The sequence below is a fragment of the Ranitomeya imitator genome, chromosome 9 (genome assembly GCF_032444005.1).
Source record: "Ranitomeya imitator isolate aRanImi1 chromosome 9, aRanImi1.pri, whole genome shotgun sequence".
In the NCBI taxonomy this organism is placed as follows: domain Eukaryota; kingdom Metazoa; phylum Chordata; class Amphibia; order Anura; family Dendrobatidae; genus Ranitomeya; species Ranitomeya imitator.
The window spans coordinates 139,409,404-139,424,440 of record NC_091290.1 but is presented as its reverse complement, the minus strand read 5'-3'; the positions used below and the strand labels follow the sequence as shown (position 1 = coordinate 139,424,440).

The window sequence follows — 15,037 nt, the reverse complement described above, 5'->3', positions numbered from 1 at the left end:
CACCGGGAAACCCATCCGGAAGGGCGTTTTACCAACCAGAAGTGTTTAATCCCTTTAAACTGAATAAAATGAAAAAAAAATCCATACCGAATCTGTATCTCCACTCCTATCCTGCAGAGTCACACTCAGATTTAGGAAGCTGTTTGTTGGGGGCCTTACACTGTGGAGCTACAGGGTCCACATAGGGCTACGTTCCCATGATAAGCTTTTGTCGCTGCACCATTTCTGCACCTATTAATTTGGGCTACGGCGCAGGAGCTGAGGGTTTAAGATTTGCAAAGTGTCAATTTATTCTGTCAATGTTGATTGCAAAATTCACTTTTTTTTGACAATGCAAAGGGATAAAACGTGCTCCCGATGTCTGCTGCGATAGATTCCTGTGTGAATACTACCGTAGAGGCGAAACATCCAGGCAGCAAAAAAAAAAAGGGTGAAAATGCTGAGAAATAAACATTGAGGAATTGCTCTTTCTGCAATTCTCTTATGGTGGAAGTTGAACCGACACTTTCTGCGATGTGGTCCCCGTCTGCAGTCAGGCAGAGGTCATGTCTCTAGCTTCATTACAGGAACACAGTGCTCCCCGCTGTGAAATGTAGGAACATTACAAACCGCGCGGAAGTTGCAGACTCGGGCTTTTTACACAGGTCGCGTCAGTGTGGGTTACGTGAGTGTCCATATATGCATTATCTAGGCGAGGGTCGCTCCAGGACACAGATGTCTTATGTGATGCTTCATAGTGAATCTTGTCATCAGGATACTGGGACAGCCCCCCCCCCCCCCCAGCACATAATATAAAGGGGTTCATCTTACTTTCCAGATCTACTTTACTGCATAATGAGCAGATTTGTCATAAATCATTTTTCATTAATGTTTCTTTAAGAATTAAACATATTAAAAAAGCAATGAGATAAAATAACTTGGGGTCAGCAAGATGCGATTAGCAGAGAATTACTACAGCAGCTGTAGAAAAAAGCCGGCATCTTTATGGAGGAGCGGAGACGTCTTAATGCTCGCGCAGCACAATTCAGGCAATAAAGACGGCACATTGGCATTTTCCACATTTATTGATTTGCACAAAGCAATTCAATTAGTCACTTATTGAAAAAAAACATCCCTAACACTTCTGCTGCCGCCGAGAAGAATCTGCAGCAGCGAAGCACCGTACTCTGAAGAAGACATTGGGGTAAGCTGCACGGTACCGAGGAATGAGGGAAATGTTCTCTATGGACTGGTCTAATGATACAGCCCCAGCAGCTGGTGGAGATTACTGGGAGTTGTAGTTGTGTACCCAGTAACAAGGCCACATTCGGAATAGTACTCCACAAGATAGTGGCTCCACAAGAGCTCGCAGGACATGCTGGGAGTTGCGGCTCAAGAAGAGATCGCAGGACATGCTGGGAGTTGCGGCTCCACGAGAGCTCGCAGGACATTCTGGGAGTTGTGGCTCCACAAGAGCTCGCAGGACATGCTGGGAGTTGTACCTCCACGAGAGCTCGCAGGACATTCTGGGAGTTGTACCTCCACGAGAGCTCGCAGGACATGCTGGGAGTTGCGGCTCCACAAGAGCTCGCAGGACATGCTGGGAGTTGCGGCTCAAGAAGAGATCGCAGGACATGCTGGGAGTTGTACCTCCACGAGAGCTCGCAGGACATGCTGGGAGTTGCGGCTCCACAAGAGCTCGCAGGACATGCTGGGAGTTGCGGCTCCACGAGAGCTCGCAGGACATGCTGGGAGTTGCGGCTCCACAAGAGCTCGCAGGACATGCTGGGAGTTGTGGCTCCACGAGAGCTCGCAGGACATGCTGGGAGTTGTACCTCCACGAGAGCTCGCAGGACATGCTGGGAGTTGTACCTCCACGAGAGCTCGCAGGACATGCTGGGAGTTGTACCTCCACGAGAGCTCGCAGGACATGCTGGGAGTTGCGGCTCCACGAGAGCTCGCAGGACATGCTGGGAGTTGTGGCTCCACAAGAGCTCGCAGGACATGCTGGGAGTTGCGGCTCCACAAGAGCTCGCAGGACATGCTGGGAGTTGTACCTCCACGAGAGCTCGCAGGACATGCTGGGAGTTGCGGCTCCACAAGAGCTCGCAGGACATGCTGGGAGTTGTGGCTCCACGAGAGCTCGCAGGACATGCTGGGAGTTGCGGCTCCACGAGAGCTCGCAGGACATGCTGGGAGTTGTGGCTCCACGAGAGCTCGCAGGACATGCTGGGAGTTGTACCTCCACGAGAGCTCGCAGGACATGCTGGGAGTTGTACCTCCACGAGAGCTCGCAGGACATGCTGGGAGTTGTACCTCCACGAGAGCTCGCAGGACATGCTGGGAGTTGTACCTCCACGAGAGCTCGCAGGACATGCTGGGAGTTGCGGCTCCACGAGAGCTCGCAGGACATGCTGGGAGTTGTGGCTCCACAAGAGCTCGCAGGACATGCTGGGAGTTGTGGCTCCACAAGAGCTCGCAGGACATGCTGGCAGTTGTACCTCCACGAGAGCTCGCAGGACATGCTGGGAGTTGCGGCTCCACGAGAGCTCGCAGGACATGCTGGGAGTTGTGGCTCCACAAGAGCTCGCAGGACATGCTGGGAGTTGTGGCTCCACAAGAGCTCGCAGGACATGCTGGCAGTTGTACCTCCACGTGAGCTCGCAGGACATGCTGGGAGTTGTGGCTCCACAAGAGCTCGCAGGACATGCTGGGAGTTGTGGCTCCACAAGAGCTCGCAGGACATGCTGGGAGTTGTGGCTCCACAAGAGCTCGCAGGACATGCTGGGAGTTGTGGCTCCACAAGAGCTCGCAGGACATGCTGGGAGTTGTGGCTCCACAAGAGCTCGCAGGACATGCTGGGAGTTGTGGCTCCACAAGAGCTCGCAGGACATGCTGGGAGTTGTGGCTCCACAAGAGCTCGCAGGACATGCTGGGAATTGTAGTTGTTCCAGTATGAGAAGTTCTACCACAAATTGACGCCTTTCGGTCAATTCCTCTTTCTGGTCTGTGTGACAATACTTTGTGGTCCTGTCTCCAGTAAACACAAGTAAACAAATGGGGACAGGGTCTGTACAGGGGGCACAATGCCTGCTAGGGGGGAGCGCCTTAACAGGGGAGATGGGGAAGTGTCTCTGCCAAGGAAATGAAGGGAAGCGTCCATGCCAGGGAAGTGGAGTCAGTGTCTGTGCCGGGGAAGTGGGGGGCAGCATCTGTATCAGGGAAGTGGGGGGCAGCGTCCGTGCTGGGGAAGTGGGGGGCAGCGTCCATGCCAGGGAAGTGGGGGGGGGGGGGGGGCAGCGTCCGTGCCAAAGAAGTGGGGGGGCAGCGTCCGTGCCGGAGAAGTGGGGGGCAGCGTCCGTGCCGGGGAAGTGGGGGGCAGTGACTGGGCTGGGAAAGTGGGGGGCAACCTCAGTGACGAGGAAATGGGGGTAGCGTCCGTGTCAGGGAAGTGGGGGGCAGCGTCCATGCCGGAGAAGTGGGGGGCAGCGTCCGTGTCAGGGAAGTGGGGGGCAGCGTCCATGCCGGAGAAGTGGGGGGCAGCGTCCGTGTCAGGGAAGTGGGGGGCAGCGTCCGTGCAGGAGAAGTGAGGGGCAGTTACTGGGCTGGGAAAGTGGGGGGCAACCTCAGTGACGAGGAAATGGGGGCAGCGTCGGTGTGAGGGAAGTGGGGGGCAGCGTCCGTGCCGGAGAAGTGGGGGGGGGCAGTGACTGGGCTGGGAAAGTGGGGGGCAGCCTCAATGACGAGGAAATGGGGGCAGCGTCCGTGTCAGGGAAGTGGGGGGCAGCGTCCGTGTCAGGGAAGTGGGGGGCAGCGTCCGTGCCGGAGAAGTGGGGGGCAGTGACTGGGCTGGGAAAGTGGGGAGCAAGCTCAGTGACGAGGAAATGGGGGCAGCGTCCGTGTCAGGGAAGTGAGGGGCAGCGTCCGTGCCGGAGAAGTGGGGGGCAGCGTCCATGTCAGAGAAGTGGGGGGCAGCGTCCATGTCAGAGAAGTGGGGGGCAGCGTCCGTGCCAGAGAAGTGCGGGGCAGCGTCTTTGCCGGGGAAGTGGGGGGCAGCGTCTTTGCCGGGGAAGTGGGGGGCAGCGTCCGTGCCAGAGAAGTGGGGGGCAGCGTCCGTGCCAGAGAAGTGGGGGGCAGCGTCCGTGCAGAGAAGTGGGGGGCAGCGTCCGTGCCGGAGAAGTGGGGGGCAGCGTCCGTGCAGAGAAGTGGGGGGCAGCGTCCGTGCAGAGAAGTGGGGGGCAGCGTCCGTGCCGGAGAAGTGGGGGGCAGCGTCCGTGCCGGAGAAGTGGGGGGCAGCGTCCGTGCAGAGAAGTGGGGGGCAGCGTCCGTGCCGGAGAAGTGGGGGGCAGCGTCCGTGCAGAGAAGTGGGGGGCAGCGTCCGTGCAGAGAAGTGGGGGGCAGCGTCCGTGCCGGAGAAGTGGGGGGCAGCGTCCGTGCCGGAGAAGTGGGGGGCAGCGTCCGTGCAGAGAAGTGGGGGGCAGCGTCCGTGCCGGAGAAGTGGGGGGCAGCGTCCGGGCTGGGAAAGTGGGGGGCGACATCACTGACGAGGAAATGGGGGCAGCGTGCATACAGAGGGGTGATCTCGGCGATTAACCCTCTGCTCGCTATCTCCTCTCACTGCAATCTCATCTCAAAGTTCAGTTCTCCACACTCGCTGACTCCGCAGGTACACAGAGCCGTCCTGCAGCCGTGCTCCCCCGGCCGTATACAGGCGCATAGTCAGGGGTAGTGGGGCTGGGACAGTGGGCGACATCCATCAAACAGCCCCTCATACCTCAGCTTCCTGCAACTATGAGCCCAGACAGGTAGTCTATACCATATACAGAAGGACTACAAGGACCAGCAGGCCTGCAGGGACACAGCCTGTAATATTATGTGGGACTACAAGTCCCAGCATACACAGCAGTATGACTATCAGCAAGCATTATACTAATACTGAAGCACTGTAAGTCCCAGCATACAGTTTCTGTTGAACCAGCGGGCAGGGACTGTGAGTTTTCTCTCTCTAATGTTCTGCAGGAATAAAATAAGTGTCGGTAAAATAGCTGCGACATTTCTGTCAGACGGTGCCGCGCGCGACACAGACACTCACCCCTCAGCTGCTGCCATGTCGCCGTCAGGACTTTGCCTGTCACGTGACCTGACGCTGTCACATGACTCTACCAGCTGAGCGCTGACACAGAGGGGGCGGAGCCGTGAGGGCCAAGCCTCGCTTCTGCCGTCTCCTAGCAACTGTGCCCTGAACATCACTGGTCAATAGAAATCAGGGCCGCCATCAGGGCATTACAGCCATTACTGCTGTATGGGGCCCGGTCAGCAGCAGTACACAGAGGGGCCCGCAGATCCGGGGCCCCACTGTTGTGCTTCTACTGATCGGGCCCCATCATGCAGTAAAATACTGTGCACTGCGGCGCTGGGGCCCGGGAGCCTTTTTGGAGCTGTGCACGGCCGTCTCACCTAGTCGGCTGCACAGCTCCTGCTCGGCTGTGGCTAGAATGTATGGGCTCCCTGCAGGTCCTGACTACAGCCCATACATTCTAGCCGTCTCAGTGGTGAATGTGCTAGAATGTAGGGGCTCCTGTCAGGTCCTCTCAGCAGCCCATACATTCTAGCTGCTGCTTCACTGCTGGAAACACTAGACACCCCGGGAACGACTGAGGTAAGTATAAAAAACATTTTTGTTTTTTTAATAGGTGAGGTGAGGTGGGGGGGAGTGAGACTGCAGATGATGGGGTGTGTTTTAGGGAGTACTGTACATGATGAAATAATAGGGGGCTGCAAATGATAAAGTGTATTTGAGGGGGTACTACACATGAAATGATTGGGGCTGCAAATGAAGTAAGGGGGACTGCAGATGAAGTGAAGGGGGGATAGGGGACTGCAAATGATGATGTGGGGGTGATGGGGACTGCAAATGATGTGGGGGGACTGCAAATGATGATGTGGGGGTGATGGGAACTGCAAATGATGTGGGGATGATGGGGACTGCAAATGATGATGTGGGGGTGATGGGGACTGCAAATGATGATGTGGGGGTGATGGGGACTGCAAATGATGTGGGGGTGATGGGGACTGCAAATGATGTTGGGGGACTGCAAATGATGTGGGGGTGATGGGGACTGCAAATGATGTGGGGGTTATGGGGACTGCAAATGATGATGTGTGGGGGATGGGGACTGCAAATGATGTTGGGGGACTGCAAATGATGATGTGGGGTGATGGGGACTGCAAATGATGTGGGGGTGATGGGAACTGCAAATGATGTGGGGGTGATGGGAACTGCAAATGATGTGGGGGTGATGGAGACTGCAAATGATGTGGGGGTGATGGAGACTGCAAATGATGATGTGGGGGTGATGGGGACTGCAAATGATGTTGGGGGACTGCAAATGATGATGTGGGGGTGATGGGGACTGCAAATGATGTTGGGGGACTGCAAATGATGATGTGGGGGTGATGGGGACTGCAAATGATGTGGGGGTGATGGGGACTGCAAATGATGTGGGGGTGATGGAGACTGCAAATGATGATGTGGGGGTGATGGGGACTGCAAATGATGTTGGGGGACTGCAAATGATGATGTGGGGGTGAGGGGGACTGCAAATGATGTGGGGGTGATGGGGACTGCAAATGATGTGGGGGTGATGGGAACTGCAAATGATGTGGGGGTGATGGAGACTGCAAATGATGTGGGGTGATGGAGACTGCAAATGATGATGTGGGGGTGATGGGGACTGCAAATGATGTTGGGGGACTGCAAATGATGATGTGGGGGTGATGGGGACTGCAAATGATGTTGGGGGACTGCAAATGATGATGTGGGGGTGATGGGGACTGCAAATGATGTGGGGGTGATGGGGACTGCAAATGATGTGGGGGTGATGGAGACTGCAAATGATGATGTGGGGGTGATGGGGACTGCAAATGATGTTGGGGGACTGCAAATGATGATGTGGGGGTGATGGGGACTGCAAATGATGTTGGGGGACTGCAAATGATGATGTGGGGGTGATGGGGACTGCAAATGATGATGTGGGGGTGATGGCAACTGCAAATGATGTGGGGGGACTGCAAATGATGATGTGGGGGTGATGGGGACTGCAAATGATGTGGGGGTGATGGGAACTGCAAATGATGTGGGGGTGATGGAGACTGCAAATGATGTGGGGGTGATGGAGACTGCAAATGATGATGTGGGGGTGATGGGGACTGCAAATGATGTTGGGGGACTGCAAATGATGATGTGGGGGTGATGGGGACTGCAAATGATGTGGGGGTGATGGGGACTGCAAATGATGTGGGGGTGATGGGAACTGCAAATGATGTGGGGGTGATGGAGACTGCAAATGATGATGTGGGGGTGATGGGGACTGCAAATGATGTTGGGGGACTGCAAACGATGTGGGGGTGATGGGGACTGCAGATGATGATGGGGGGTGATGGGGACTGCAAATGATGTGGGGGGACTGCAAATGATGATGTGGGGGTGATGGGGACTGCAAATGATGTGGGGGTGATGGGGACTGCAAATGATGATGTGGGAGATGGGGACTGCAAATGATGTGGGGGTGATGGGAATTGCAAATGATGTGGGGGGGATGGGGATAGGTAATGATGTGGGAGTGATAGGGACTGCAGATGATGAAGTGTGTTTGAGGGGGTTCTGCACATGATGAAATGATAGGGGGCTGCAAATGATGAAGTAAGGGGGACTGCAGATGAAGTGACGGGGGGGATAGGGGACTAAATGATGATAGGGGACTAAATGATGAAGTGGGGGTGATGGGGACTGCACATGAAGTGAGTGTGAGGGACGTGGACAGCAATTGAATTGAACTTGGGGGTGGGAAGAGCAAATGATGTATTGAAGGTGGGGAGAGCAAATAATGAATTTTGAGGGTGGGGAAGATCAATTGATAATGAATAGAGGGTGGGAGAGAGAGAAGACGTGGCAATGAATTGAGGCAGAAGGGGCATGTAACTAATGAATTGGGGTAAGGGTTAGAGCGGGAGGTACATAGTGGGTTCGTTGAGGATAAAGTAACTGGTAATAAATTGGAAGAATACAGGTGCTAATTAATTTATATATTAAATGAGGAAAGTGGCTATATACAGATAGTGGGGGCACAGTGGCGGATTATAATTTATATTTGGAATGGTGGGTTGCATAATAACCAATTATATATTAATGGTGGGTGAACGTCTGTAGTCAGATGTGTAGTGTAGAAGAAAGGGAAAAAATGGGGAATGTGCTCTGGAAGCGGTGCTCTAGATAACTGTGTTATTTTATGCAGATGAGACGAGTCCTGGCAGAAAGAAGTGATAGCTGTCTGCGCTGGATTAAAAAGAAACGCAAAGATGAAGGACTTTAGCTAGAGACGTCACTGGTGAGTATGTTACCTGTACACTGACACCATACACTGTATACTGTATACAGTGCTCCTGTGTATAATGTCACTGGTGATCACTATACTATCTGTACACTATACACTATATACAGAGCTCCTTTGTATAATGTCACTAGTGATTGCTGTATTACATGTACACTGTACCCTATATACAGAGCTCCTGTGTATAATGTCACTAGTGATCACTATATTATCTGTACACTATACACTATATACAGAGCTCCTGTGTATAATGTCACTAGTGATCGCTGTATTACATGTACACTATACACTATATACAGAGCTCCTGTGTATAATGTCACTAGTGATCGCTGTATTACATGTACACTGACACTATATGAAGAGCTCCTGTGTATAATGGCATCGGCGACCACTGTATTACCTGTACACACACTGCATACTAAGTACAGATCTCCTGTGTATAATGGCACTTATGGTGATAGTATTTTTTTTTTTATTAATGATCAGTATTGTACTATTCAGTCACAATGTGGTGGTAATATGTTGTCCGGCCATGGTGTAGCGGTATTTGTTCCTTGTATGTGCTATTATTCGGTCACTGTGTGGTGGTAATATGTGGTCTGTTCATGTTGTGTTGGTATTTGTTCCTTGTATGTAGTTGGTCACCATGTGATGGTAATATGTGGTCTGGACATGCTGCGGTGGTATTTGTCCCTTGTATGTGATATTGTTCAGTCACTGTGGTGGTAATATGTGGTCTGCACATGGTGTGGCGGTATTTGTTCCTTGTAGATAGTATTATAGGTCACTATGTGGTGATAATATGGTGTCTGGTCATGGTGTTGTGGTATTTGTCCCTTGTATGTGGTATTATTGGTCAATTGAAAAATAAATAAAAATACACCTAAATTGTATTGCATATTTTAACAAATGTTTAATAGATTAGAGTAGAGTAGGGCTCGGCCAAAAGAGTCTACCTTGTTGTCGTCTCAAATTTAAAAAAACCTTTTGGCCAAAACAAAAGCTGCTGGCTATGTGTTTGATCTGGTAATGGGAACTGTTAATGTGTGATTTGTGAGAAGTGGAGTTTTGGCAAGAGACAGCGGTGGGGCTGTTGACAGTTCGAGGGGTGGAGGCGGGGCTGGGGTGGAGCCTGGGCGGAGTCTTAAGGGGCCCTGAAAATTTTGCCAGTATGGGGCCCTGAAATTCCTAGTGGCAGCCCTGATAGAAATGGTGCGAAGACCCCTGTGCTGGTGTGTGCTGGTCCTCCAGTGCAGGAGGCTCAGTGACAGGCACCAGGAATGCGCGGTTTATTTTCCTTGGTTTGAAAAGTAAAACTTACAATTGGTAAAAATAATAATAAAGGCTGGTTTCACATTTGCGTTTAAACGCTGCGTTATTTAGACGCATGCATTTTTGCATGTTTTAATACAAACACGGCATTTTGACGCGTTTACATGCGTTTTTTTCTGCGTTTGCGTTTTTGAAACTCATGATGTCGCACTTCGTGTGACAGCTGTCAATCATCAAAATCAACAAGAAAACCCACTATAAACAGAAATAGCTAGGGTTAGAGTTAGGATCTATAGTAACCCTAGGGATCCTAACCCTATCCCTAACCCTAAGGGATCCTAACCCTAACCCTTAGGGTTAGGATCCCTTATGGTTAGGGTTAGGGTTAGGATCCCTTAGGGTTAGGATCCCTTATGGTTAGGGTTAGGGTTAGGATCCCTTAGGGTTAGGGTTGGGGGTTGGCTTATCAGTGTGTATTCTTGTGTTTTTCTATTAAAACGCATGTGCTTAAAAACGCATGCGTTTACATAGACAGCAATACGTTTTGTTGCAAAAAAAAGCAGCTAGAAATGACTACATGTTGCATTTCTGCAACACAACGCATGCATAGAAACGACGCATGCGGCGGCAAAACGCATGCAAAAAACGCATGCGTTTTTAATGTTTAGTATAGTGACCAGTGGGGTACCGCAGGGGTCAGTATTGGGACCTGTTCTCTTCAACATATTCATTAATGATCTGGTAGAAGGTTTACACAGTAAAATATCGATATTTGCAGATGATACAAAACTATGTAAAGCAGTTAATACAAGAGAAGATAGTATTCTGCTACAGATGGATCTGGATAAGTTGGAAACTTGGGCTGAAAGGTGGCAGATGAGGTTTAACAATGATAAATGTAAGGTTATACACATGGGAAGAGGGAATCAATATCACCATTACACACTGAACGGGAAACCACTGGGTAAATCTGACAGGGAGAAGGACTTGGGGATCCTAGTTAATGATAAACTTACCTGGAGCAGCCAGTGCCAGGCAGCAGCTGCCAAGGCAAACAGGATCATGGGGTGCATTAAAAGAGGTCTGGATACACATGATGAGAGCATTATACTGCCTCTGTACAAATCCCTAGTTAGACCGCACATGGAGTACTGTGTCCAGTTTTGGGCACCGGTGCTCAGGAAGGATATAATGGAACTAGAGAGAGTACAAAGGAGGGCAAAATTAATAAAGGGGATGGGAGAACTACAATACCCAGATAGATTAGCGAAATTAGGATTATTTAGTCTAGAAAAAAGACGACTGAGGGGCGATCTAATAACCATGTATAAGTATATAAGGGGACAATACAAATATCTCGCTGAGGATCTGTTTATACCAAGGAAGGTGACGGGCACAAGGGGGCATTCTTTGCGTCTGGAGGAGAGAAGGTTTTTCCACCAACATAGAAGAGGATTCTTTACTGTTAGGGCAGTGAGAATCTGGAATTGCTTGCCTGAGGAGGTGGTGATGGCGAACTCAGTCGAGGGGTTCAAGAGAGGCCTGGATGTCTTCCTGGAGCAGAACAATATTGTATCATACAATTATTAGGTTCTGTAGAAGGACGTAGATCTGGGTATTTATTATAATGGAATATAGGCTGAACTGGATGGACAAATGTCTTTTTTCGGCCTTACTAACTATGTTACTATGTTACTACTATGTAACTATGCATGCGTTTTTTTGCGCTAAAACGCAGCGGCAAAAAACGCAAATGTGAAACCAGCCTAACAAGAATGCTGGTACATTTCTCCTAGGATTTTTTGATACGTGATCAAATCCATCTTGCCTTCCATTCACTGCAGGTTTCTAGTGTCAGAGAAAGAGAAATAACCCCAGAGTATCATCAAGCCCCCACCTTGCTTCACTCTGGGCATCACCGAGCTACCACCATGCTTCACTGTAGATATGACCGAGCCACCACCATGCTTCACTGTAGACATCACCAAGCCACCGCCATGCTTCACTGTAGATATCACCAAGCCACTGCCATGCTTCACTGTAGATATGACCGAGCCACCACCATGCTTCACTGTAGACATCACCAAGCCACCGCCATGCTTCATAGTAGAGATTATCAAGCCACCGCCATGCTTCACTGTAGACATCACCAAGCTATCGCCATGCTTCACTGTAGATATCACCGAGCCACCACCATGGTTCACTGTAGATATCACCGAGCCACCACCATGCTTCACTGTAGATATCACCAAGCCATCACCATGCTTCACTGTAGATATCACCAAGCCATCACCATGCTTCACTGTAGATATCACCAGGAGCATAACTACAATAGGTGCACGGAGCCATCGCACCTGGGCCCTGGAGCCTAAGGGGACCAAAAAGTCCCTTTGTTATATATGCAATACAATAAAAAACTTGAAATATTTGGGGAAGGGGGGGGGCTTGTTGGAGCTTTTGCATTGAGGCCCATCACCAAGCCACCCACATCCTTGCATTGCTGAGCCCGTCTTCAATGTAATGTAGAGGATAGACCCTTGTTTTAGTGCAGCCAGTCCTGAACCACACCCCCCAGTCCTGAACCCATAGCACTTGTGTGGCCAGTCCTGAACTTTATCCCCTGATCCTAGTGTGGCTGGTCCTGAACCTGAACAGGGAGAATAAGAGAATTTTTTATCCTAGAAATTTACTAAAAAATAATAATGAAAAATACTTGATAATGAAAACAATAGTTAATATTTAATGTGTTATTAAAAATAATAACGAACATCACATCGGTAAATGAGTTAAAAAAAAAATTGGAACAACTGTTTTTTTCTCTACTCTTTCCCCAGATCAGGTCTCCCTAGCTCGGGAGCTTGCAACTCCTGACGTTTTTGTGTTGGCAGGATGCTGCTCCACCACTGAACTACAGCACACCATAAAACAGATGGGAGAATGTGATTATGCAGACCTCTATTACACGCAATGCATCAAGAAACATCTTATACAAGTCCATAGAGATACATTCGGTATATAACAATGTATTTCTATGGTCCCTGGACACTGACGTGAAGAGCAAGTTTTTTGTTCCTACAAAAGTAGCAAAAATATTTAAGCAATTCCGGAAATGTAATTTTGTTTTCGGTGAATGTCCCAGTCTTGAATTCACAACCTTGAAAAGTACAGACACAGGAGCTTTGACCATAAGCCTTGCTGTAAGAATTCTGGGTGTTCCAAGGAGCCTGTTTTGCCCTTGTCCAAGATGGAGTCTGGTACTTCGTCCTGCCCTTGAACTTCCTGTCTGTTCTGTTATTTAAGTCCGATTTGGGAACCATTCCTTTCCTGAGGGTTTTGTGTGCTGCTGGCTCCTGAGCTTCCTCCTCGCTTTCTTCTGCAGTTCCTACTGCTGCTCGTTACTATCTCTTCCAGCTGCCTTCAGTTATCTATGCTGCTTCCCGATCCTGGCGGTGGTTGTCTTTGTTCAGACTTCTGAATAAGGAGTTATACTTTTCCGGAACCGCTGTGTCCATAAGAACCTTTGACAATATTATCAGTGTACTAATCCTTTAACTATGTCTGTGCGGGCTGTGGTTCTGGACTTTTTTCAGCCCTAAAGTAGTACACTGCAAATCCTCCTCTTTGCTGAACATCACCTACATATTTCTGGACTGCCATGAACGTTGCTGGACATTTTCGTTACATATAAGTGCCGGTCGCACTCTGTTTCACTTAGTGTAGTTGTTGGACATTTTCTTTTTGTGCTGTTTCCACTTCGTTGTACATTCAGGATAATCTATTAGTTTATGTTGTATACCTTGCTTGGAAATAGTTTGTTTTGTCTCAACCTTGGTCTCCGATTCGTTTATCCCCCTGCAATCAGATTCCATAGTATCTTCATAATTGTTACATCTGCAGGTGGAAACTTTTGTATACTTGATCTGTATTACTGGCTCTGACTACAGGCAGATTATACTGAACAAATATCATTCATGGGAATATATCACCAAATATCTACTCAAACACATGAGTTTTGCAAATTCACGGTAAGAAAGTCAGAAAGTGAAAAGACATTAGAGACAACGGCCATGTATGTGCTTATATCAATAGAAGCTGCAAATAAATAGTGTAATATGCAACTTGCCTATGGAGATGGGATGCTCCACACTACCCCGACGCGCGTTTCGCTTTCTCAAGGGGAGGTGCATCTATTTACACTATGGCTACTCCATTTTTCATTTGCATGTCTTCGGAGTACTCCACTTTGCTCTACTTCATTTACACTATATGTGGGGAAACCACATTACCTTGACAGTTCCTCACCACATTGATTGATTGATTGATAATGTGCATTTTGAATATTTGTTTTAACAAAGATGAGAACGTTCCGGCAGCTCTGACTGTTAAAAAAAAAAATAACAATCCTTAGATCCTAACTGAGCAGAACGCACAGAAGATTGGGCGCCAGCTCTGGCCAATCAAAAGCTGCGCTGGGGACACCGGAAGGTTAAAGAGTCATGGCCTCCCGTCCCACTGACCTGGATGCTGGACCAGAGACCCATGAATCCATCGGCTCATCTCTAGTCCCAATTGATGATACAGCGGACAGTCCTGGATTTGGGTCTATGTCCTGCAGTCTCGAGCATCTGCTGAATTTCCCTCCCTACTAGTGCCCGTCTGACAACTCCTACTGCCAGGGAAGAAAGAAATGGTAAATTGGGGTGCCGCAAGGGGCGTGGTGGCCAAAAATTGCACACGCGCCGCATGATCTATCCTTCTTTCTATGCTTTAAAAGTTGGCTGGTATGGCTTAGCTACGCGCCACCTAGGCAAGCCCCTTCCCCGTGGGTCCATGAGCCACCTGCGTGTGCAATACTTTACACTGCAGCTCTGCTTGATCAGATTAGTTGCTGTATAATAAGCAAGTAAAATACCAGTAAAACAGGGAAAATTATTAGGTAATTGACACACATAGACTAAGGCAAAAGAGCTTCAGCGAGGGAAGGGGGAAGTGATCGTAATCAGCCGCGCTGGAAAACAGGTCAAGAATATGATCACACTGTGAAATGACTCAGATTGCTGGTTATAGCGTAATATTTCAGCTAAACCCCAGTGCTTCTATACTGGTGGAACGGCGTAATTTATTCTTAATTACTAAGGTGAGGACGGGTGCTCCGTCACATTTACATATTCCTCGGCTGCAGCTTCTCATATACTTAATTGCAGTCTTGCTACAAAAAAATTCCCAAACATTAAGAATTCAACTTTCTGGTCCAGAGACCCCATGTGCACTGATTTCCATCTCTAGATATTTCCGCTTAATGAATAAAGCAATTTCTGGAGACCTATTTCTCTCGGATACGTTTCATGAAATAACCATAGCATTATCATCACAGGAAGCGCCAATGTTTGCAGATC

General features: G+C 49.4%; 1 protein-coding gene across 1 annotated transcript in view; it reads right to left on the bottom strand.

Annotated features, from left to right (window-relative positions):
• PEPD (peptidase D) overlaps positions 1 to 5,142 on the bottom strand; it is a 156,096-nt gene extending 150,954 nt beyond the window's left edge. Inside the window, exon 1 of the mRNA XM_069739227.1 lies at positions 5,072 to 5,142. Within this exon, the coding sequence (XP_069595328.1) occupies positions 5,072 to 5,088 (17 nt within the window). The 5' untranslated portion in view covers positions 5,089 to 5,142. The remainder of the gene's footprint in view (positions 1 to 5,071) is intronic.
• Between the last annotated feature and the right edge of the window lie 9,895 nt (positions 5,143 to 15,037).